The following is a 24771-nucleotide window of genomic DNA, read 5'->3' on the forward strand; positions in this document are numbered from 1 at the left end:
AAAAAAAAAGATAGGCATGGGTAGCCAGATCATCTAGAAACACTTTCCAACACTATAAAATTATAAGTTTTGCGACACTACTTGCCAATTCCTTACGGTAACATGACTAAGCAAAAAAATGCAAAACAAATAAAAAGGGGCACTCGTGGAAAAATGGCCATTCTAATATACGGCATTTCAGAAAAAAAAAATTTCAGCCACGTGCTAGGCAAACCATCAAGGCACATTTTCCGACAAATAAACATATAAATGAATCATTACTCTGTGATAGTTCCTTAGTACGTAGTAATTTTGAAAGAAATGGGAAAAAACGAAAAAATGGCAATCACAGGAAAATCGAACACATACTTATATATACGCCATATCTGGCTAAAAAAAAAATAGGCATGGGTAGCCAGATCATCTAGAAACACTTTCCAACACTATAAAAATATAAGTTTTGCGACACTACTTGCCAATTCCTTACGGTAACATGACTAAGCAAAAAAATGCAAAACAAATAAAAAGGGGCACTCGCGGAAAAATGGCTAACATTCTAATATACGGCATTTCAGAAAAAAAAAATTCAGCCACGTGCTAGGCAAACCATCAAGGCACATTTTCCGACAAATAAACATCTAAATGAATCATTACTCTGTGATAGTTCCTTAGTACGTAGTAATTTTGAAAGAAATGGGAAAAAACGAAAAAATGGCAATCACAGGAAAATCGAACACACCTATATATACGCCATATCTGGCTAAAAAAAAAAAAGATAGGCATGGGTAGCCAGATCATCTAGAAACACTTTCCAACACTATAAAATTATAAGTTTTGCGACACTACTTGCCAATTCCTTACGGTAACATGACTAAGCAAAAAAATGCAAAACAAATAAAAAGGGGCACTCGTGGAAAAATGGCCATTCTAATATACGGCATTTCAGAAAAAAAAAATTTCAGCCACGTGCTAGGCAAACCATCAAGGCACATTTTCCGACAAATAAACATATAAATGAATCATTACTCTGTGATAGTTCCTTAGTACGTAGTAATTTTGAAAGAAATGGGAAAAAACGAAAAAATGGCAATCACAGGAAAATCGAACACATACTTATATATACGCCATATCTGGCTAAAAAAAAAATAGGCATGGGTAGCCAGATCATCTAGAAACACTTTCCAACACTATAAAAATATAAGTTTTGCGACACTACTTGCCAATTCCTTACGGTAACATGACTAAGCAAAAAAATGCAAAACAAATAAAAAGGGGCACTCGCGGAAAAATGCCCAACATTCTAATATACGGCATCTCAGATAAAAAAAAAGACATGCACGTGTTAGCCCAACCATCAAGGCACACTTTCTAACACATAAACATGAAAAAAAAAAATCAATAATATACGGCAATTCCTTACTACGTAGTAAATTTTTACAAATATTGAAAAAAAACAGAAATTGGCAACCGCAGTTAAATACCCAATATACCAATAACTACGTCGTATCTGACAAAAACAAAATCACGCATGGGTAGCCAGATCATCTAGACACACTTTCCAACACTAAAAAAGCAAAAGTTTTACGACACTATTTCGCAATATCTTACGGAAAAATGACTTGGCAAAAAAATGAAAAAAAATGAAAAAGGGGTACTCGCGGTAAAATGCCCGACATTCTAATATACGGCATCTCAGATAAAAAAAAAGACATGCACGTGTTAGCCCAACCATCAAGGCACACTTTCTAACACATAAACATGAAAAAAAAATGAATAATATACGGCAATTCCTTACTACGTAGTAATTTTTACAAATATTGAAAAAAAACAGAAATTGGTAACCGCAGTTAAATACCCGATATACCAATAACTACGTCGTATCTGACAAAAACAAAGTCATGCATGGGTAGCCAGATCATCTAGACACACTTTCCAACACTAAACAAGCAAAAGTTTTACGACACTATTTGGCAATATCTTACGGAAAAATGACTTGGCAAAAAAATGAAAAAAAATGAAAAAGGGGCAATCGCGGTAAAATGGTCCTCGTGGTGATGAACGACATTTTAACTAAAAAAAAAATCATGCACATGGTAGCCAAACAATCCACCAACACTTTCCACAACTGATAACCTATACAAGTTGCACCATTCTACGACAATTTCATAATACGTAATAACTTTGATAATTATGCAAACTACCTTAGAAGGGTAAACTCGGTCGCGAACGACCCCGACTCGTCTCAGAAATCGGGGAAGGAGTACAGCTACAGCAATGCACATCTGGACACTACTAGAGCGTGTAGGGGAGACACCTCCTGCAGGTCGATCACCCACAAATTCAGTCACGGGGCTGAGTCACGTGAGAAAAACCTGTTTTTTTTTGACGCTCGGGGTCGCGAACGACCCACCGTACCTATCCAGGGTTAAAGATTTGTATTTTATGAAATATACAAATTACTTATAAATTTTTCATATTTTCATTGTAATCTTCTCCAGCTGATTATAGTTTTCTATTATTTCAGACTTTTCATCCCAAAGGAAGGAATCATCCACCTCTTGCTGCTAAAGTTTGTAAGCTACCGAAGGTATATGCAAGAGACGTAAGACGGGAAAAGAAAGGGTCATGTTGGAAGTATATGTTGTACCGTATGATGTCTGAGAATGGGAAGTTTAGTCTAAATTTCCTCTTTGAAGTCTATTGAAAATAATATTTAGGGGTGTTTCATTTTGTGATAGGGAGAGGATGATGAATTCTGAACCACCTTTTGAATTTTCAATGAAAAGTGAAATTGAAGATCCACTTTCACTTGCAGTCAATCCAGAAAATAATGATATGTCTGGCAGTGTTGCTCTCTTTAATGATGGCGCTCTTTTCTTGGATCCAAAAATGGAAGTCAAAGTAGAGCCAGAAATATTTGATTCCAGCGAAAGCAACTTGAAAAATTCCTACGAGTACGATGCATCATTGAGTGAAAACGGTTCATTAAGTTGTAAAGGGGACGTCAACGAGGAGGAAAGTGTAGACACTTACGTAGGAACAGCTGTGAAAGAGGATAAAGGAAAAGATAAGGGAAGACTTTCATGTGTGATCAGTGGAAGAGAATTATTACAAAAAGATATTTTGAATCAAGAGGTGAATCAAATAAATGAGAAGCAGATGAAAAAAAGGATCTTTGGTAATGTTGACTCCAATGCTCTAGCTAGAAAGCAATGCACATGCAGTGAATGTGGGAAAATGTTTCGTGATAGATATAGTCTCACATTACATTCAAGAATTCACACGGGAGAGAAGCCATACACATGTAATGTCTGTTTCAAAGCATTTTCTACAAAAAAACTTCTCACTGGACATTTAGGAATTCATATGGAAGAGAAGCCATACAAATGTAATGTCTGTAGCAAAACATTTACTTTAAAATATAATCTCACTACACATTTAAGAATTCACATGGAAGGGAATCCATACAAATGCAATATCTGTAGCAAAACATTTACTACAAAAGCACATCTCACTATACATGTAAGAATTCACACGGGAGAGAAGCCATACAAGTGCGATGTCTGTAGCAAAACATTTAATGCAAAAGGACGTCTCATTGAACATTTAAGAATTCACACGGGAGAGAAGTCTTACAAGTGCAATGTCTGTAGCAAAGCATTTACTACAAAACAACTTCACATTAGACATTTAACAGTTCACGTGGGAGAGAAGCCATACAAATGCAATGTCTGTAGCAAAACATTTACTTCAAAACAAAATCTCACTACACATTTAAGAATTCACATGGAAGGGAATCCATACAAATGCAATGTCTGTAGCAAAACATTCACTAGATTAGCACATCTCGATGCACATTTAAGAATTCACACTGGAGAGAGGCCATACAAATGCAATGTCTGTAGCAAAACATTTACTACAAAAGCACATCTCACTAGACATTTAAGAATTCACACGGGAGAGAAGCCTTACAAGTGCAATGTCTGTAGCAAAGCATTTACTATGAATCAACTTCTCACTAGACATTTAAGAATTCACACGGGAGAGAAGCCTTACAAGTGCAATGTCTGTAGTAAAGCATTTACTATGAATCAACTTCTCACTAAACATTTAAGAATTCACACGGTAGAGAAGCCTTACAAGTGCGATGTCTGTTGCAAAGCATTTACCATAAAGCAAAGACTCATTAAACATTTAAGAACTCACATGGGTGAGAAGCCATACACGTGCGATGTCTGTAGCCAAACATTTACTACAAAACTAAGGCTCACTGAACATTTAAGAATTCACACGGGAGAGAAGCCATACAATTGTGATGTCTGTAGCAAAGCATTTACTTTGAAACACCATCTCACTGGACATTTAAGAATTCACACGGGAGAGAAGCCATACAAGTGCGATATCTGTAGCAAAACATTTATTACAAAACAATCTCTCACTAAACATTTAAGAATTCACACAGGAGAGAGGCCATACAAGTGCAATGTCTGTAGCGAATTCTTTACTTCGAAAAACTGTTTCACTAAACATAAGAAATCACATGAGAGATCTATTCCAATGTCATGAATGTGGCAAAACATTTGATATAAAAGAAAGACTCGATAAACATTTAAGAAGAACTCACATGGAAGGGAAACCAGTCAAGTGCAAGGACTGTGGTAAAGCTTTTTGGTCGGAAGGTTTCCTCAAGAATCATCATAGAAGGAGCTGCTATAAAATCTGATATTGTGATCTGGAATAAAAAAGAAAAAACAGCAGAGATTACAGATGAAAGTTCACACCCCTTCGCACGTTTGCCCAGGCCGTTAGCTCTCAGAGTCGACGAGGTGACATGGTGCCTCTAAACCGCTTATGCTAAGCTTAGAGTAGCACCTCAGGTCAGGCACTAGCCAGTTAGTTTTTTGGACTTACACCCACCTAACGGTGAGTCTCCACTGTAAAGATCGTAGGGGTTTGTATATAGCACTGTAACAAATGACAGATTTGGAAATCATTTTTATTTTTTCCTATATACAATCATGAAGCTCTGAACACACACTGGTCCTGCCATCACCTTCCCCCCAGGAAGTTTTGCCCCAATTGCAAAGTGAAGTTCAGATACAAGTGCTGGTGTGGGCAGGGTGGTTGGTCCAACTCTTGCTCTCCCTTCGCTAAGTAGCTCAAAGTTTTACAGCTAATTCCAGCTGTTCCCAAAAGGCAGCTCCAGTGTAAAGAGCTCCAGGTTTGTATAGTTAGGAAAAATAAAAAGTATTTTCAAATTTCTTGTTTTAGCATTATTAACGTATTTTCAGCAAAGCGAAAAATCTATTTTTTTGGGTGATATGTCCATGTTGTCCTTATGGAAAGTTCCTTTAGGTAGCTTTCTAAGTGATATTTGGCTAAAGTGATACTCCCAGAGAATTAACCATAGGTTCCCAGAATTCTAACTCCTGGCGCGAGTATCCTTAATATAAATTTTAAGGATATCGCATAATATCAAGGTACGTATTTCTTGATACGACACATGGCAATCTTCACCCCGAATAGATTTTACGCTTAGAGGGGGAAGAGTGGCGAAAATGAAGGGGAGCCGTTATCAAGGTTACCCGGTGGCTCCGCTCCCAGTACTACTACGGCGTAACTATTCCTTGTTGCATTTAAGCATGGATAGCCGCAGATAGAATAGTTTCGGGTGGGGTCTTTCATTACATAGTTGTATACTCCTTTTTGAAAGAAGGGAGGGTCCATCAGGATGACTTGGCCATATTACCCAAAAGTAGATTTTTCGCTTTGCTCAAAATTTGTTTTTTGGGCTCAGCCATGTCTTCCTGATGGAAGTTTACCAGAGAATTACTTGAAAGTACTACATATGTGGGTTTGTATAAGTGCCTTTACTTTGACTGAGTTCCTTATATGGTCTCCCAGACCTTATATATAAGACATTAATTTTGGAACTAACTTAGGGCTTCCTGCCCCCTGCAGGGAAATTGTCGATATCGACTATAAGGCGTCAAAGTTTGTATTCTGTAAGAACAATGTGGAACTTGTAAAGATTACCAGGTTGTTCTTTCAGAGGTTTTACTCTCAAGCATATTATTTTAAGAAAAAAAAAAAGGGCTTTGGATCGTTTATTCGTATTCATGAAAGGCACAGATACATTTATATGTATTTTATTTTTATAGACAAATATAAAAATGCAAAAAGCAAAATGTATCATAAAAACGGACGCGAAAATTCTATTTTTGGGGGAAATGGCTCTGTCGTCCTGATGGAAGTTCCTATAAGTAGCTTCTTAAGGGATATATGTACTACAGTGATATTCCCAGAAAATTTTACCTTTAGGTATCCAGAATTCTAACTCCTGGTGCGAATATCCTTAAATTTCTCTCAAGGATATCGCATATCAGAGGACATATTCTTGACACGCCACATAGCAATCTGCACCCCTAATAGCGTTAACGCTTTGAGGGGGAAGTGGCAGAATAGAAGGGGAGCCGTATCAAGGTTACCCTAGTTCTCATACTATTGAGTATCACAACAGCGCCATATCTAAGATGGCGAACATTCCTTGTAGCATTGAGCAAGGTGCTACAGATACAGTACTTCGGGAGGGATACTGTGAAGGTCTTTTCTTTTTATAAAAGAAGGGTGGGTCCATCAGGACGACATGGCCATCTCACCCAAAAATAGATTTTTCGCTTCGCTCAAAATCCGTGTTTTGGGCTCAAGCCATGTCATCCTGATGGAAGCGTACCAGAGCATTAATGTATCTGTTGATTTTCATGAGTGCCTTAATCTTGGGACAACATATCTATGGTCATATGGACCAATTGAGACAAATGAGGTTACCGTTATCCGTCATCTTCACTAATCATAAACGATGTTAGTGCTTCCTGCCCTCTACAGGGAAGAGTCATACTAGACAGTAGGAAAGGGGCCTCAAGGTTAGCATATATTGTATGAACCAACATAAGGATACACTAAATATACAAACCGTCTCATAGTTTGTATATATTGCCGAATCAATATCAGTGTCTCTTATATCTATTGTTTGTGAACATACAACTATATGAAGAATACTTACTTTAGTAAGATAAAGAACTGCCATTTTACACATGCAATTGTCAGGCGAATTAGGACGCAAATACATTCTAATAGACATTTATTCCCAATAAATGACTAAATGACTTAACCAGTCAAACGAATGTAGCATGATAACGGAATTATACACGTAACATATACAGAATTTATATTTCTTTCTTGAAAGGAAAAGATATGGTGAGGGCCACTCTGATTGAAAAAAATTTTATAATAAAATTTTTCTTCGTAAATTCTGTACCGGTTACATTCTATCAACACTGTGTACTACGTACACACGGAACTAATGCTATCTGTATAATTATTGTAGTCCAACTCGTCCCATCGCCAACTCGTCCCATCGCCAAGTCGGCCCATTTTGACTACCAACTCGGTCCATTGCTATCTCGGCCCACTACCAGCTCGGCCCTCTATATACCAACTCGGCCCACATCCAAATTTATGTTATTAAAGCTATTTTATATCATTATATTGTGTGTTATTTTCTTTTATTATGTTTTGTTCTATTTCGAGATCAGACCTGAGAAAAGTCTCGTTTATCTCTTTCCAAGTAACTTTGTAAATAAATCTCCGAGGTAAGTAAAAACAGTTTGAAAATAGAAAGAGTAGTCTTTATAAATAATATAATGATAAAAAGTAAAACACATTGCTAAATAAATCTCTGAGGTAAGTAAAAACAGTTTGAAAATAGAAAGAGTAGTCTTTGTTAAATAATATGATAATAAAAAGTAAAGCACATTGCTAAAAGCTTCTAAAAGTAATAATGTACATATTACGAAACATAGACAGCAATATGATGAGAAACTGCCTTCAGTAATTGTCTGGCCGATCTTTCATTATTATTATATTCGTCCCATAGTTTTACAAGTTGGCCGTGGTGTTTATTATACTTATGTTGCTGCTTTCTCAAAACCTTCCCTTCTGACAGCAGCCACACCTGTAAATTAACTATGTTTGCCTCATCATGTAGGAGCTTTAAAAGTAAATAAAAATTTAAGTTTCCTTTCCTTGCCTTTAAGTTTATTCTGTTATGCCATCCCTCAACATCATTATTTGTTCTGATGCTCCGACCGAAGACGCACCACGTGTGAGGAGGCCATATTGCAGAATTGATCCACGTCTTTTTCACGTAATTTAAAAGGCTTATGAGTTCATTCACCCCTGCAGCTTTCCTATAAAACCTGATAAAAAGCTCTTCTATATGTTCCTGTGGCATATATGGGAGCGACAACAACTGCCTTAAAAACTTGTAAGTGCCGACGTCGTTTGTGTAAGAACTTTGAAGGCCTAATTCTTGCACTTTCCTCCATACAGCCTGGCCCCAGTGGAAAGCACAACCATGGATCGTAACATTTGGTAAAATGTCGGGAATAGCACGCCATACACTGCCTTCAAAGTCAATTAAAACTTCTTCAACTTTAAGGGCATGCCCACCTATCAGTTCTCTTATTTCACAGAGAACTTTTTTGTAGTCTCTGCACCTTTTTCCTGACATAAGCGCAAACAAAAGGGGAACTTGCTTCAATTGCCCATCATATTTCACAAATGCATGGATGCTGAACAGTTGTGTAAATGGTTTGCGTACTATTTTAAAAGTAGCATCAGCATACCACTGCTTCGCTTTAGATAGTAACTTAAGTTGATCATCTGTGGCAAATATCAAATGCCGTCTTTCTCCGACAGTAATGTCCCGTTGCAAAAAGTGTTCAGGAATGTGGGCATCGCTAATTTCGAAATCGAGGTCTTGTGGTTCTCGTGGTCGATTTGCCTTCCGTTTACGATTTCCCTGCCTAGCAAGATTAAATGGAGCCGGTAGACATGAAACAGGAATGGTAGGATTTACTTGCTCCCGAAGTACCTCGTCAACAATATCAGAAGCAGGCCGAAAGACGTCTTCCATTGCCTTTTGCTTCACGAGTGTACACACCTTACTTTTTACAGTACAGCTGGTCTCAGGTGGATGGCAGTGTTCAGCATGCCCTCTAATAAAAGTGTTACCCACTTCTTTTACTGCCGCCATGCATGAGATTTTTTTGTTTCTAACCACACACCGCCAATGAATACTCACGTTATTTTTTCTTTTTAGTGTGTAAGAGTAGCCGGTGCTGTCAATAAGTTTCGAATTTCCTCTTTGTGAAGATGATTCAATCTTTTCATATGTTACTGTCTCCCTTGAGGGGGACATTACCATTGGTGTAGGATCCTCAATTGAAGAAGCACCACTGATATTTGACACTCCACCTTCAAATGAATCTAGACTCTCGGTATTCACATTACTCATTGCCACTGCATCCTCAAAATATTCCGTGTTTGCGCTCGAAACTACACAAGTTTCCCCCGGACTCTGATTTTCTTGAATACACATGTGACACATCCAGTCAATATAACCTTCTTTAACAGCAGCCCTGTATTGCTCCCGGGTGATCCCACTTCCACAGGTCCGATGCTGCCAGTAGCTACATCCATCACATTGCAGTGCTTCCTGTCATATGTAAAGAACACGTTACACATGACATTGTGAGTACAAAGTTAATATATGACATTTCCTTCTTACTGTCCACAAACACCTAACAATTGTCTCAGAGTGCAACTGCGAGGTTTTCCTCCTGTTACGTCTTTCAAACCTTTTACTGTCAATTTCTATTTCAGCGCTGAATGGCCTTAGTACCCCAGTGACTGGCATAATGCCAAAATTCTATACAAATTAAAATATATGTCATTGGAGTACTATTTATTTACTTTAAAGGTAAATCTTCTTACCTGACGGGGACGGATAGTTTCACAGCATATCAAGCACTGGTCAGCCATGTTGTCCTAGCTGCTTGAAGTCTAGCAGTAGGTTCATAACCATATCAATTATATAAGCTATGGTTCAGTTTCGAAAATTATTCAAAGCCTTGAACTACATATACGAAACAACTATTACAATGAGGCAATGAGGCACTTAAGAGACACTTAAGTGCTTGTATAAAGAAGGTTCCTAACCAGCCTCTCTCTCTCTCTCTCTCTCTCTCTCTCTCTCTCTCTCTCTCTCTCTCTCTCTCTCTCTCTCTCTCTGTATGTATGTGTGCGTGTGTATCTCCCTCCATCCGGTCCCCTCTCTCTCAGTATTTCTTTCTTTTCAAACAATTTAACAACAACCAAAGGATTTATAATGTTTAGGGAAACGAGTTGTCCAATAATTGTTTCTAAATGCAGTTGTTATTATAGCCATTAAATAATGTTTGGAAATGAATAATAAAACCTTTACACTTATCATTGCGGGATATTGCTGTGCGTGTGCTGTTGCAAAAGCTATACTGGACGACTTCATTTGATCTGATCTGACCTGTCAAAAATGGGCCGAGTTGGCTATCACAAATGGGCCGACTTGGCACAGGCGATGGGCCGAGTTGGTTACATTGAATGGGCCGAGATGGTTATGGGCCGAGTTGGACCTATACCTGTATAATTCCACACCTGGGATTTTTAACAGAGTAAGTGTCACCATGGTAACACTTATTCAAAAGGAGTTCACACTACAAGTGATGACCCCCCTCTCCTTTTAATTGACAGTCCCAGTCAACTAACCGTTCATCGCAGAATTAGACGGCAGGTTTTAATACGCTACCTGCCGCCACCACATGTGCTTCAGTTCATGGACCTGCTTAGCATAGTGTTTGTAAAACACTCTGGATGATTTCCATCCAGTGAATGAACGAAGACGCTTAAAGTCCATATACTGAAAGAAGTTCAGTGATAAAGCAATTTTTCTTGGATCATGACCTGTGGGAGTACTGTACTGTCAGGATCTGCTCTACGAATAAAGAAGGTGAGCTTCGCCCTCAGTTGTTTCAGGGATAAGTTTGATCGAGAGGTTTCTCCTTTAAAAAGCTGTCCTCCCCTGAAGTCTGAAGTTCTACGAAGATAGACCTTTAAACACTCTACTGGACATAGAGAGACATCTTCCTTCAAAGGGCAGATTCTCCAGGGCCCCCACCTCTTAGTGGGTAGCTCGTTCTTAGCAAGAAAGGTTGGATCAGGAAAGAGGTTCAGTTCTCCCGCTTCTGTAAACTGAATGTGGCCTTTGTCTCTAGATAGGGGCACTATTTCACTAACTCTAGCCCCTGAGGCTATAGCGAACAGAAAAATAACTTTGAGTTAGATCCTTAAGGGAACAATCTTCATTGTTCATAGATGAGGCATAATGTAGGACCTTATCCAAAGACCATGAGATGGGCTTTGGTGGTGGTGCAGGCCTAAGCCTTGCACATGCCTTTGGAATCTTATTAAAGATTTCATTCAACAGATCTACTTGAAAGGCATATAGAAGAGGTCTAGTCAAGGTTGATTTGCACGTAGTTATCGTGTTGGCCGCCAGGCCTTGATTATGAAGGTGGACAAAGAAGGACAGACAGAAATTCTTTGAAATTTCTTTCGGTCCTTTTGCTTTAACAAAAGCAACCCACTTTTTCCAAGAAGACTCTTATTGTCTTCTCGTTGACTTAGATTTGTATTCTTCTAAGAATTCTATATTGCCTTCTGAGATCCTAAATCTTTTCCTAACCGCAAGGGCAAGGAAATCGTGAAATGAAGGGTTCAGGTTCTCCGGGATAAATTGAAGGCAATCACTTCTGAACCTTCTAATATATTCCTGGGTTCAGAACTAGGGCCAGCCTCAGCTTCAGTTCCTTCACTAAAGAGGACAGATTGTTCTTGGGCTACTTGGGAGCCAATAGAGCTACTCCCCCTTGGAAGGATCTCAGCATGTTGAGGACCTTCAGCAGGCTATTGGATGGGCTGAATCAGGATATCTGACTCCATCCCTTCTATACCAGAGACATGATGTCTGTTAATTCCACTAGAGGGTCCTCATATGGGGCTACATATCGTGGTAGTTTCTTGAAGACGCTCGTGATGAAGAGGTCGATTTGCAGTTCTGGGACTTTATCCCATCTGGGAGGGAATAGGTCTGCGTCCGTGGACCATTCCAACTCTATTGGCTTTAGCCGAAATAGAGCATCCACTATCACATTGTGGATCGGTTGTAAATGAACCGCTGATAGGTGCCATTCCTTTAGGTAAGGGATGGTTAACGTTACCTATACCGTATGAGACATTTTCTAGCATTGTCGCTTGCGATGTCTCATTATCGCTTCTGTGTTCCAGATCAGTCAAAGGAAGTCTGATCTGTGTGGAGAGAGCTTCCCCACTCCTGACAGGACCAACATGGTCTTGGGACTTTCGGACTTGAACCTTTGTTAGAGAAGAGATTAAGGAAGCACCTATATTGGTCTTTTTAGATCTCTTCAAGCGTTCGATGCGTATCTTCTCCAGACTCTTGACGCATCTTTCAGCTGTGCTCTGTCACTATTGCGAACTGGAGAGAGTTCAGGACTCCTCCTTGTTAACATCCTGGGAATCTGACTGATTACCCGAGTCTCTTGACCGACCTTACAATCTCCTTTTATATTCCTATGGAAAAGGAGAGTTGGTGTGACTACAGACTTCAATGATTTTACAGTCATTGAAACCTTTGAGCTGGAGAAAATTGAGACTTCTTGAGGCTTATCTTGCATCCGCGATGTTCCGGGAACCGGTTCATCTCCTTGGATGTTCATAGACCAGCCACTTCCGGTGCTGCCCACCCCAACTTCTTGTCCAGGTACATTGTTGCCTGAACCATTTCTAGGCTTGGTTATTGCATGACAAAGTCTGCCAATCCTATGAAGATATTTAGGACTGTTTAGCCCAACATGTATCTTTCCTAGGATATACATTACCTTCTGTAACTTGAATCCTAGATTGGAGTGGATGGCGGGATTGGCTGGAAGTTGCCAAGGGACATTTTTCAGGTCTGGCAAGACTACAAACACCCCCTTTTGACACAGGGTCCAAGGGTTCAGAAGGATTAACATTCTGAACTCGCTGTTTTATTTGAATTTGCCGATTGGCGACAAGTTCAGAATGACTCTGAGATTTCTTGAGTCCTTCTTGTGAACACCAAACAGCCTTCCCTGGAATAAGATGGATTATTGTTTCCTTACCACCTGTATGCTCTAGAGCTCTTAGGTATACTCCTCCAGGAGGGTTTTGGACTGTAGGAGGGGTTAAGGAAATGATGGTGGAGGCATTTCTACTTCCCATCATAGTCCCATCTTGATTAGGCCTTGGACCCAAGGATCGAAGGTCCAACGATCCTGAAGGAACCTCCCTCCTACCAGAAGCATCTCTATGCTTCGTGTTATGTATTATTGTAATGTACTATGTTATTTCAAGTGTTGCAGGTATTGCGCAACATTGCATCATATTGCATGAATAAGACATGTTATGCTTTGTACATAAGAGTAATGATTTGTTTTGGTATTAGGATTCAAACATTTGTTGATTACCTCAAAGATAGGATGTGATTCTTTATGATTTGTACTGGAGTAGGATTTAAGTCTTTTCAGAGCGATGCTCTTTTGTTTAGCAATGTTTTGGTTTGGCAGATTGTGTAAGACGCTCCATATACACTTGGGAGTTAGCTGTCACAGAGTAAACACAGTACAATGTAGTCTTTTATACATTAAACGTATTTTTAGAATACCAACGTTTTATTACCCATCAAGCCAATATTGACGACATCAGATGGGATCAGCTGAGAAATAATTACTAACAATTGTTCATCTATGTTCCAGGTAATTATTATGGTTAATAGAACTTCCTACCAATGTACCATATCCCACACTTTGAATGACCAGTAGTATTAAATTTTTGACCACCTGCCTGTGGCATCACGTTCGTTGCAGCCGTGAGATGTTGTTGAACAGCCCAAAGTATATTTCCGGACTTTCCCGTCTTCCGTTTAGGTTGGGGACCCACAACCATGGAAGACTTTCTCTTTGAAAGGATGCCCCACTTTTGGAGAAGACCTACGTTCTCCGTGGTGGCATTCTTAATCACTTCCCTAACTACCTCATCTGGGAAGAGGTCTTTACCCCAGATGTTGGAAGATATTAGCTTTCTTGTCTCATGTAAACTCCCTACATGCTCTCCAAGCCTTCATAAAGGCGTAAAGGTCTTTTACTAAGGTAGCATATGCATTTTGGCTAAGACCATGAGCATGTCTGGGGTACTCCGATGGGATGAACGAAACTCTAAGTAGTTTTGTAGGGATAGGGAGGCTGCAAGTCTCTCCTTTGTCTCTTGTTCATTATACAAGAGAAACTGATAGTTTAGGGAGAACTTCGTCAAATTGTCGACTGGCGACATCCGCATCTAATCTTCTACAGATTTAAATGAAAGGGGAATGAAATTGAAGCAGGAGCAAGAAAGGAAGGGTGCCTGTTAGCAAGAAAGGAAGGGTGCCTGTTAGCAAGAAAGGAAGGGTGCCTGTTACCCAGTGTAGATACCTTCGACACCGAGTAACCCGCATTTTCCAGGCTACTTGACAGGATAGCCTGTGTCTTATCATGGTCGAGAATCACGACTTACTTCGATTTCGTTCCTTTTCTTGACATTGATTCATCCTTCAGTCGAACAAAACAATTAGGAAAAGCGTCAAAGGTTGGCCAAAATTGGATTTTGTCCAAAGGAACAGCACCCATCTTCTCCGAGATGTAGAGTTTGCCATTTAAAATCGACGTCAGCTCCGCAAACCTCCAGGGATTGGTTTTGGAGCATGTCGGGAGGTCTTGATCCATGGGTCGTTTGTATGACCCTTGGGAAGTGACAGGTGGAGCTTTACTAGGCTCTATCTTGCATTTTACTTCCTGCTTTTTGTGTTGTTTGTGAAAGCTCTCTAATAGATTATTCACATGTGCCCATACTTGGTCCATTCCCTCTAATAGAGGGGTAGAAGATAAGGATGTCGACGTCAATGGCTCTAGAGCCGGCATAGGCGGAAACAATTCCGACACGACATTTTTCCCTTCTTCCCCTGGGCACTTCCTGCCCTCCTTCCCAAAGGCTATCTGGCCATCATGAGATGTAATTAGTGCCTGGGGCACCACATTTTCCTTACTTGCCTTCTGAAATAGTAGCTTACGCATCCTATCATTAGGTAGGTAAGGTCCCGGAGAGATCTTGTGGAAGCCTCTCACCCAGTTGCGTAATTTGTCTTGAGCTGTATCCCTAGTCTCTGTAGACTTGGGATTCTCGAAACCTTCGGACAATAAGGTCTGACATACATTACAAACCTGCGGGCTCCCAATAACGTAGGGATTCGGAAATAATATTGCAGGGGGCATGAAACCTGCTAGTATTATGACCATAAAAACCTTCACTCTTGATCTTGCAGAAGACTGCAGCACAAGTCATCTGGTGTTCTTCCTGTAAAGAAAAGAGAACAAAATGAGTATAATTGATTATCTCACTGATAATCAATATGTAAAAGTCATTTTTTAACAAAGTAGCTTAGGACAGTAAGCTATAAAGGGATAGTAGGAAACACATACTTGTGTATCCCATGCAAGCAACTGCTGTTACCTCCCCTCAGTGTTAGCTATGGGGAGATTCCTCTACCGAGGTAACTCCAACTAAAAGGGTTCTAATTCTTAAGGGTAAAAAAGTGTATGTCACTGTCCCTTTTTATTTCTAACTCTGGGGTAAGGATGACTGATCCCTCAATCAGAATATTGAAGAAATACTATTCTTTCAATATAGGAGCGGTACCAGCAGAAGCTCACCAAGGATACATAAGATATGTTAGAAATAACTACGGTATAATCATACTATAGTTTTCTATTTGCAGCATATGCTATGTTGCAAATTACTGGCTACTGTATAATTATATATAAAGTAGTTCAGCCATCGTTTTGCCTTTGTGGCAAGCATCTGATGGCACAGTCCAGCTGGCATGATGCTAACTGGACTAAGAAAAATAAAAGACATATATTTTTGTATCCCACCCAACCTATTTGCTGTGACCTCCCTTACAATATTAAATCATAGAGTTTCCTGATCAGGGAGACTCAAGATAAGGGTTCCACACTTTAAGGCTTAGGAGTGTAACACCCCAGCCATTGAAATATTTAATATTGTAAGGTGATCTAAAAAACTGATTTCTAATCAGAATATTGAAGAAGTTATATTCTCTCAATATAGGATTGGGCTCAGCAAATACAGGGGTAGGGATACCCAAGATATATTGGAGATAACTACTATCATAATATATACAGTAGTTTTTTATCTGCAGTATATCCTACACTGCAAATATACCGACTACCTGTATAAACATATACTGTAGATCAGCCGGCATAGCTAGTTCTTGCCGGCACATACAGCATGATAGCTAAAGGTGAGAGAGATAGCATGGAGTGAAGGCTACCTATTACTGTGTATACAGTAATTAAGGATGTAAAGTCTAATTTTACTGCCTTTCCCCAGAAATAAGGTTCAAATGGAAGGGGAGAATGTAACATTCAGGCTTCCATCCAGCCATAGTACTATTGCCCGCAAAGTGCTGCCGACACACTGCCGGTAGGCTAGCCTCCGGCAGTACTAGTACAGTCGTCATGCTGCCGGCTGAGTCAGCACCTATCTGTGCCAGTCTGGCCGGCGTTACTCCGGCAATAGAACTTGTGGTTAGCAGTTCAAGGGAGAACTGAAGAACCTTAGAGACAGAAGAGACTTTCCATTCCCAGTCATCATGGCTGCCTCCAGCCGCTGACAGCCGTCATGGCTGCCGGCAATTGGCATGGCTACTAGCAGTATGTATCGCCGCCGCCAGCCGTCATATCCGCCGACAGATGAAAGACACATGGTCGCCGGCAACCAACTTGGCCGCTGGCAGGTGTCATGGCTGCATGCAGCTGTCATAGCCGCCAGCATCCAGACAACGGCAGTGGGGAGGGAGTCTGGCCGTCACCGGCAACTCACCAGCATCGGTAAGGTTGCAGGATACCGATACCATGAAAGGACAGAGGGGGAGGAAAAAGGGTCCTATATGAGGTGTGGTAGGAGCTGGCAATTTTGCCAAACCTAAACACCTTAAAGAAACTCTGTTTCAGTATCGGCACCATCCCAGGCAGCAGGAGAATCATCTATTCTCCAGCCTAGGGTGTGCCAATACAGTTAAGGGGATGGCAGCAGTGCCACCTCCTCTCAACAAGGGAGAAACAGAGTTCCAGTGCCACGCCATCCTAGGCCTAAGAAGATACTACACTTCAGCCTAGGGTCAGCGAGCATAGGAGTAGTCTACTTGGCCACAGGGAGAAGATGGCGGCATCATACAACCACTTCAGGTGTAGCCTAGGGAGGGATAGCCTCCTATGCCGGCAGCTTAGCTGGCAGGGGAATGACTATTCACCCTGCCAGCCGACTGCCGACACAAGACTAAATACTCGGATTTCCTGACCGAATCCCAAAACTTGCCATCTGTAGCTAAGGGACGAGATAGAAAAACCCTAGGTTAGTCATGCCTGAATTAAAAATTGAAGGCCGACCCATTAGGGTTGTAGCCAAAGGCTACACTCAGAGGGAAGAGGGATTACCCTTAAATCTCTAATAGAGACGAATATCGGTTATATAATAATTTCAGGAGATATCTATCTCCAATGAATTGATAACCAGTACACAAGGGTAACCGGGGAATGTCGAAAGTATATGTTGCCTAGGTTAGGTTACCTACGCAAGGCGAGATCTCGGTTACCTATATCACCGAAACTCTGACATATACGATCGAAGCAGGAAAAGGAAAATTTTTATGCTTTTAGATATCTTTACAATTATAAAAATGCCTAAATAGCTTCATAATGAATTATTAATGCTATTTTTAAAAACCGGGAATGTCGTTCTACTAACTAAATAACACACCCAACGAACGACAGCGCCCATGGCGCCTCCGGTAACAGGCCTAGCTCATAATCACAATAAATTACTTCAATTTCAATGTGAGACAGGAACTAAAAACACATATTGTAAAGATTCAATACTCAACTTCTCAGAAGCGAAAGAAGCTGGAGAAAGCATAATAATATCCTTGGAAATTGATCGAAAATGTCAGATCAACAGGGAATACCACCGAGCGAAATTGCTACAAAATAAGGAATGGTTGCCATCTTGGATATGGCGCTGTTGTGATTCTCAATAGTATGAGAACAAGGGTAACCTTGATACGGCTCCCCTTCTATTCTGCCACTTCCCCCCTCGAAGCATTAACGCTATTAGGGGTGCAGATTGCTATGTGGCGTGTCAAGAATACGTCCTCTGATATTATGCGATATCCTTGAGAGAAATTTAAGGATATTCGCTCCAGGAGTTAGAATTCTGGATACCTAAAGGTAAAATTCTTTGGGAATATCACTGTAGTACATATATCCCTTAGGAAGCTACTTATAGGAACTTTCATCAGGACGACATGGCTTGAGCCCAAAAAGAATCTTTGTAACATAGCTACATCTCTGGGTATATATATTTTTAACCTGTAAGGGAAGAAATACATATATGTTAGATCATCTGTAAATGCCACTCACTATTGTGAAAAGGGATTTTGACGAAGGAAAAATCTATTTCTGGGGAGATTCCTGTGACGCCCGGTGAAAAGGTCCTTCTTATCTCTTTTCTGATATAAATACTTCCAAATATACCAGAGAAAGTTAAAGCATGGAATGCAGAGGTTACTACCTCGCGCGAGCACCCAAAGGGCGTCGTGTATAAAGATAGGGCGTGTGAAAACCACTATTCACAGGTCGTCTTCCATTTAGATAAATCCTTCATCAATAAGCGGTGAGCCGCTACAGCGTCACTAACCAAACTCACCTGATCCACACCACTGACGCCCGACTCGAGCGCCATCTACACATCCTTCTTTTTGGACTCATCAGCGACGCTTCCCCTGTTGTTTTGTGCTTTGTGTTTTCACTTGTTTTGGATTACTTCGCTATGGCTGAAGTTCTCCTTCCTCCTGCACCAATGTTAAGTACCATATATTGTTTTGGCATTATTTGTGACCCGGGCTTGTTCGCCTTATTTACTTATTGCGAGTGTTTTAGTGCGTTGGCTTGTTGCCGCCCCGCGTCCTACGCGGCCATTGTTATCGCTTGTTTACTTGCCCTAGAGGTCTTGTTTTGTCATGCTAGGTTCTTTTTAATCCTAAGTTAGATTATTGGCCAGGTGCCCTTATTTGAACCGATGCTACTTTTAAGTACTTATGTCGCTTTTGAGTCCATTTTTATTGTTACGAAGAATAGCGTTCGGGGTTTTATTATAGTTTAGTACCCTCCCCATTAGGTTGGCGTTCGCTCTTTACGAGTTTTTTCTTCGTAAATTATCCGTTCAGAAATTACTTAATTGATTTCACTTAGATGTTGGATATGTTTCAACACTGTGTACAAATGTTCACACGGCACTGGTGTTATTGGTTAGATTCTGCACTTATATAGAACAGTCCAAAAATCACCATAGTGATTTTCATTAAAGGGTATTACACTCGAAAGTGCTAATACCTGTTCACCCAATACACTGTTAAGTCCCAAAACAGTCCACTGTCCATCGCAGCACTAAACGACAGGTTTTATAACACTACCTGCCACCACCACAAAGTGTTTTATTTTATGCACTTGCTTTGTGTAATGTTTATAGAAAACTGTAGGTTATTTCCACCCTGTATATGAGCGGAGTCTATCAAAGTCCATATGTTGAAAGAAGTTCAACGAGGAAGCAACTTTTCTAGGATCGTGACCTGCGGGTGTACTGTCAGGATACGCTCTGCGAATAAAGTAGGTGAGTTTTGCCCTCAGTTGTTTTAGGGATAAGTTTGATCCTGAGGTTTCGCCTAGGAAGAGCTGTCCCTCCTTGAAGTCTGAAGTTCTTCAAAGATAGACCTTAAGACACTAATGGACATAGAGAGACATCTTCCTTCAGAGGGCAGATTCACCAAGGACCCCACCTTTTGGTGGCCAGCTCGTTTTTGGTGAGAAAGGTAGGATCGGGGAAAAGATTCAGTTCTCCCTCTTCTGTGAACTGAATATGGCCTTAGTTTCTAGATAGGGCCACTATTTCACTAACTCTAGCCCCTGAGGCTATAGCAAACAAGAATATCACTTTCTGTGTTAGATCCTTTAGGGTACAATCTTCGTTGTTCAAATTTGAAGCATAGTGTAAGACTTTGTCCATGGACCATGATATGGGCTTTGGAGGGGTTGCTGGTTTCAGTCTAGTGCATGCTTTCGGAATCTTATTGAAGATTTCGTTTGACAGGTCCACCTGGAAGGCGTAAAGAAGAGGTCTTGTCAGAGCTGACTTACACGTAGTTATTGTGGTGGAAGCCAGGCCTTGTTCATGAAGGTTGATGAAGAAGGAATGGCAGAAGTCTATTGAGAATTCTGTCGGTCTCTTTGTTTTTACAAAGGAAACCCACTTCTTACAAGATGATTCGTATTGTCTTCTGGTTGACTTTGACTTATATTCTTTTATAAAGTCGATGTTGCCTTTTGAGATCCCGAACCTTTTCTTGGCTGCTAAGGCGAGAAAATCATGAGATGTAGGTTTTAGATTCTCAATGATGAAGCGTAGACAGTCAACTTCTGAACCAGCTGGGATAGAACTGGATTCGGTAGAGGAAACAGCTTCAGCTTCAGTTCTATAACTAGAGGGAACCAATTGCTCCTGGGCCATCTGGGGGCCACTACTGCTGCTGTTCCCCTGAAGGATCTCAGCATTTTGAAGACCTTCAGCAGGAGATTTGTTGGATGGAACAGATAGATATGATTCCATCTGTTCCAATCGAGGGACATGGCGTCCGTCGCTTCTGCCCAAGGGTCCTCGTAAGGGGCCACATATCCAAGTAGTTTCTTGTTGTCGCTCGTTGCGAAGAGGTTGATCTGCAGTTCCAGGACTTTTTCCAAGATGAAGGAGAATGAGTCTGCATCCAGTGACCATTCTGTCTTTATCAGCTTTTGCCTGGATAGAGCGTCTGCCGTCACATTGCGGAACCCTTGCAGGTGAACTGCTGATAAGTGCCATCTTTTCTTCCTTGCCAAGCGAAAGATGGCTAACATCACGTGATTGATGTAAGGCGATCTCGAGCCTTGTCGGTTCAGACATTTCACTATTACTTCGCTGTCCAAGACCAGCCTGAGGTGAGTTGATCTGTGAGGGAATAGTTTCTTCAACATTAGGAAGACTGCCATGGCTTCCAGAATGTTGATGGGAAAGGTCTTGAACTAGTGCGACCAGTTCCCTTGCACTTTCCTTTGATGGGAATGGCCTCCCCATCCTTCTGGTGAGGCATCTGTGTGGATGACTACTGAAGGTTGAGGTGATTGTAAGGGAATTGTCCTTGTCAGGCTCTTGACCTTTGACCACGGCCTTAGAAGCGATCGCAGTAAGGTCGGTGTCAATCTCTGTTGATCTCTTTGAGCGTTTGATGCGTATCTTCTCCAGACTCCTGACGCATCTTTTAGTTGTGCTTTTAGCACTGGATCTGTCACTGCTGCAAACTGGAGAGAGCCCAGTACTCTTTCCTGTTGGCATCTTGAAATCTTGTTGAATTTCAGTAGGCTCCTGACAGATCCCGCAATCTCTCTCCTCTTCTTCGGTGGAATGGAAAGGCGGTGTGACTGCAAGTTCCAATGGATTCCTAACCATTGAAACTCCTGAGCTGGAGAGAGGCAAGACTTCTTGTAGTTGATCTTGAAGCCCAGATGATCCAGGAACTGAATCACCTTCGTGGCTGCCTGCAGACAAGCTGTCTTGGATGCTGCCCACACCAGCCAGTCGTCCATGTATGCCGCTACCTGAATGCCTTCTAAGCGTAGCTGTTGGACAACTGTGTCCGCAAGTTTTGTGAATATTCTTGGGGTTATGTTTAGTCCTAAGGGCATGGCTGTGAAGACATAGTTTGTCTTCTGTAGCCTGAATCCTAGGTAGGAGGAGAGGGGGCGGCTGACTGGTAGGTGCCAATGAGCATCTGCCAGGTCTTTTGAGACTGTGTACGCCCCTTTTGGTAACCGGGTCCTTATGTGTTGTAGGGTTAGCATTCGGAATTTGTTGTTCTCGATGAACTTGTTGAGTGGAGACAAGTCTAGAATGACTCTGAGTTTGTCTGAGTCTTTCTTGGGAACACAAAACAGCCTTCCCTGAAATTTGATGTACTTCGTTTTCCTTATTACCTTTTTGTTCAAGAGTTCTAAGGTATATTCTTCCAATAAGGGGGTGGAGTGTTGGAAGAATTGAGGAAAAGGGGGTGAAGTTTTGTTCCATTTCCACCCGAGTCCATTCTTGATTAGGCTGTGGGCCCAGGGATCGAAGGTCCAACGATCCCGAAAGTGGAAGAGTCTTCCTCCTACCTGGAGCATCTCATTGCTGAGATGTTCCAGAGGGTTTGTTCCCCTGACCACGTCCTCCTCTATCCCTTGAGGGGTTTCTTGTGGAGCCTCTTCTAGAGCCTCTGCCTTTAGAGCAAAAGGTAGTGGTGTACCTCTCAAAGCCTGGGTTAAATACTGGCAACTGAGCTACCAGCTGCTGGGGCACCATTTGGAAGGTGGTTTGTGGCTGGGCAACCATTTGGGGGACTGTGGTCATGGTGACAGTAGGATGTTGTGCAGGTCTGTGAGACACACGTGGCTTCTTTGTCTTCCTGTTCTTGGGTTGGGGACCAGCGTCAGAGGATGATTTCCTCTTGGAAGACATGCCTCACTTCTGGAGAAGGTTCCTATTCTCTGTGGCGGCTTTAGCAATGACCTCTTGGACCAACACTTGGGTAGAGGTCCTTGCCCCAGATGCATGAAGTGATCAACTTCCTGGGCTCATGTTTAACCGTTGCATTGGCAAACACATGCTCTCTACAGGCCCTCCTGGCCTTTACGAAAGCATACATGTCCTTAACCAGGGTAGCCATGTGCATCTTGGCTAGGACCATGTACATATCTGGGGTATTTGAAAGGCCTGCACACATCTCCAAACAGTGCTGGAGAGACAAAGAGGCAGCTAGTCTCTCTTTTGTCTCTTGTTCCCTTCTCAGAAGATGTTCCGACAACTTTGAAGGTTCTCGTTGAACTGTTGTGCTGCTATCTCTGGATCCAATTTTGAGACTGAGAAGGTTAGATGAACCTCGTTCCATTCCTTCTCGCAGGTAGGCAGAGCTAGAGACAATGGTCTGCACTCCTCTAGCGTAGGACATGATTTGCCCGCGTCAACTGCTTTCAGCACGCAGTTGAAAGCTTTGGCCGAAAAGGGGAAAGCTCTGGAGGAAGGAGCAAGGAAGGTAGGGTGCCTCTTGCTCAAAGCTGAAACCTTCGAGTTGGTATAGCCGGCTTTATTTAGGGTACTAGTCAAGAGAGCCTGCGCCTTGTCATGTTCAAAGATCATGACCTCCTTAGGTTCCGTCTCCTCTCGAGATGCTGGTTCATCCCGCAATCTCACGTAACATTCTGGGTAAGCCGAAATGTTAGGCCAGAATTGGAGGTCTTCGAGGGGTTTGGCCCCCATCTTCTCAGAGATGTACAGTTTCCCATTCATCATGGTCATATACTCCGCATACCTCCAGGGGTTGGTTTCAGAGCATTGAGGTAAGTCGGAGACTATGATAGGCTTGTGGGAGCCTCTGAGAACGCCCAAGCGTTTCGCTTCTCTGAATTCTCTCCTTATCTCTTGTCCTTGCGGAACAATTTCATCATCTGTTGCAGCTGCTCCAGGAGCGCCTCGCCCTTGTTTATCAGCGGATCCAAATGAGGAGTTGGGGCCGAAGAGGTTGACGGCACAAGTTGATATGCTGTCACAGAAAACTGAGGGTCTTCCGTTATCGTTGATGCGGATCCTTCTTCCTCTGCGGGTGACTGGGCCACCTCTTCTTCAGGATTTTCTTGTAGAAGATCCTTTTCGGTGTCTGAGGACACCTCCGACATCAGTTCTTAATGGATATCCATGCCTTCAAGAGCTTTATTAATGTCAGCCTCTATCGATAGCTGGATGAAGGGAGGATTGACCTGTGCCTGAAGCACAACCGCGTTGGATTGGGCCTTAGGGAACAGAAGGCATCTCATAGCTTCGTTTGGCAGGTAAGGTCCCGGAGAATTATTCTGGAACCCTCTTACCCATTTCCGAAGCGTTTCCCTCGTAGTATCCCTCGACTCCTTCGTCTCAGGATCACCAAAACCATCGGTCATCAAGGCCGAGAAGACGGTGCAACCCTTCGGATCCCAATACCTCAGGGTTTTAGTAGCAATGGAGCAGGGGCCATGAGACATACACATCTTGTGGTCACAAAAGTCCCTGCTTTTGTGGTTGCAGAACAGGACTGCACACTTCACCTTAGCATCTTCCTGTAAGGAAAGAAAGAGTAAAATGAGTATGGGGTAATTTATCTCGCTGATAAATTTTCACTTGCATAAAATAGTATACATTACTATTATTATTATAGCTTAGGATAGTAAGCTAACAAGGAAATATGAAAGATACATGTCTGTGTTTCCCCTCCAGGCAATTGTTATGACCTCCTACAATATTAATATTTTCCATTTCCTTATTAGGGAATAACTCTCGTACGTAGAGCCGGAGTCAGTGTATACTAACACTAACTCCACCACTTGTAGAATATTAATACTGAAGGGTAATCAATGGTGTCCCGATGATCTAGGATACATCAGAATGTTGAAGGAATACTTCACCACAACATTCTCCAAATGGTCTCAACAATGGACTGTGAAAGGATTCACAGAGTATGTTAGAAATTTCATACTACTGTATCATTATGTACTGTAGTTTTCCAACTGCTGTATTGTTTTACTGCAGGAATGCTAGCTACTGTATTGT

The 24771-nt window shown here is 41.6% G+C and overlaps 2 protein-coding genes across 2 annotated transcripts in view; one reads left to right on the forward strand and one right to left on the reverse strand.

Annotated features, from left to right (window-relative positions):
• Nucleotides 1-5344, forward strand: part of LOC137635682 (zinc finger protein 665-like) — a 73092-nt gene extending 67748 nt beyond the window's left edge. Inside the window, exon 3 of the mRNA XM_068368135.1 lies at nucleotides 2504-5344. Within this exon, the coding sequence (XP_068224236.1) occupies nucleotides 2725-4545 (1821 nt within the window). The 5' untranslated portion in view covers nucleotides 2504-2724 and the 3' untranslated portion in view covers nucleotides 4546-5344. The remainder of the gene's footprint in view (nucleotides 1-2503) is intronic.
• A 1327-nt stretch (nucleotides 5345-6671) lies between these two features.
• On the reverse strand, nucleotides 6672-10081 carry LOC137635685 (uncharacterized). Its single transcript, XM_068368138.1, has one exon. The coding sequence runs from the start codon at nucleotides 9428-9430 to the stop codon at nucleotides 7829-7831; it is 1602 nt and encodes a 533-aa protein (XP_068224239.1). The 5' UTR covers nucleotides 9431-10081; the 3' UTR covers nucleotides 6672-7828.
• Nucleotides 10082-24771: the final 14690 nt, after the last annotated feature.

Source organism: Palaemon carinicauda, unplaced genomic scaffold, assembly GCF_036898095.1.
Source record: "Palaemon carinicauda isolate YSFRI2023 unplaced genomic scaffold, ASM3689809v2 scaffold16, whole genome shotgun sequence".
Taxonomy (NCBI): Eukaryota; Metazoa; Arthropoda; class Malacostraca; order Decapoda; family Palaemonidae; genus Palaemon; species Palaemon carinicauda.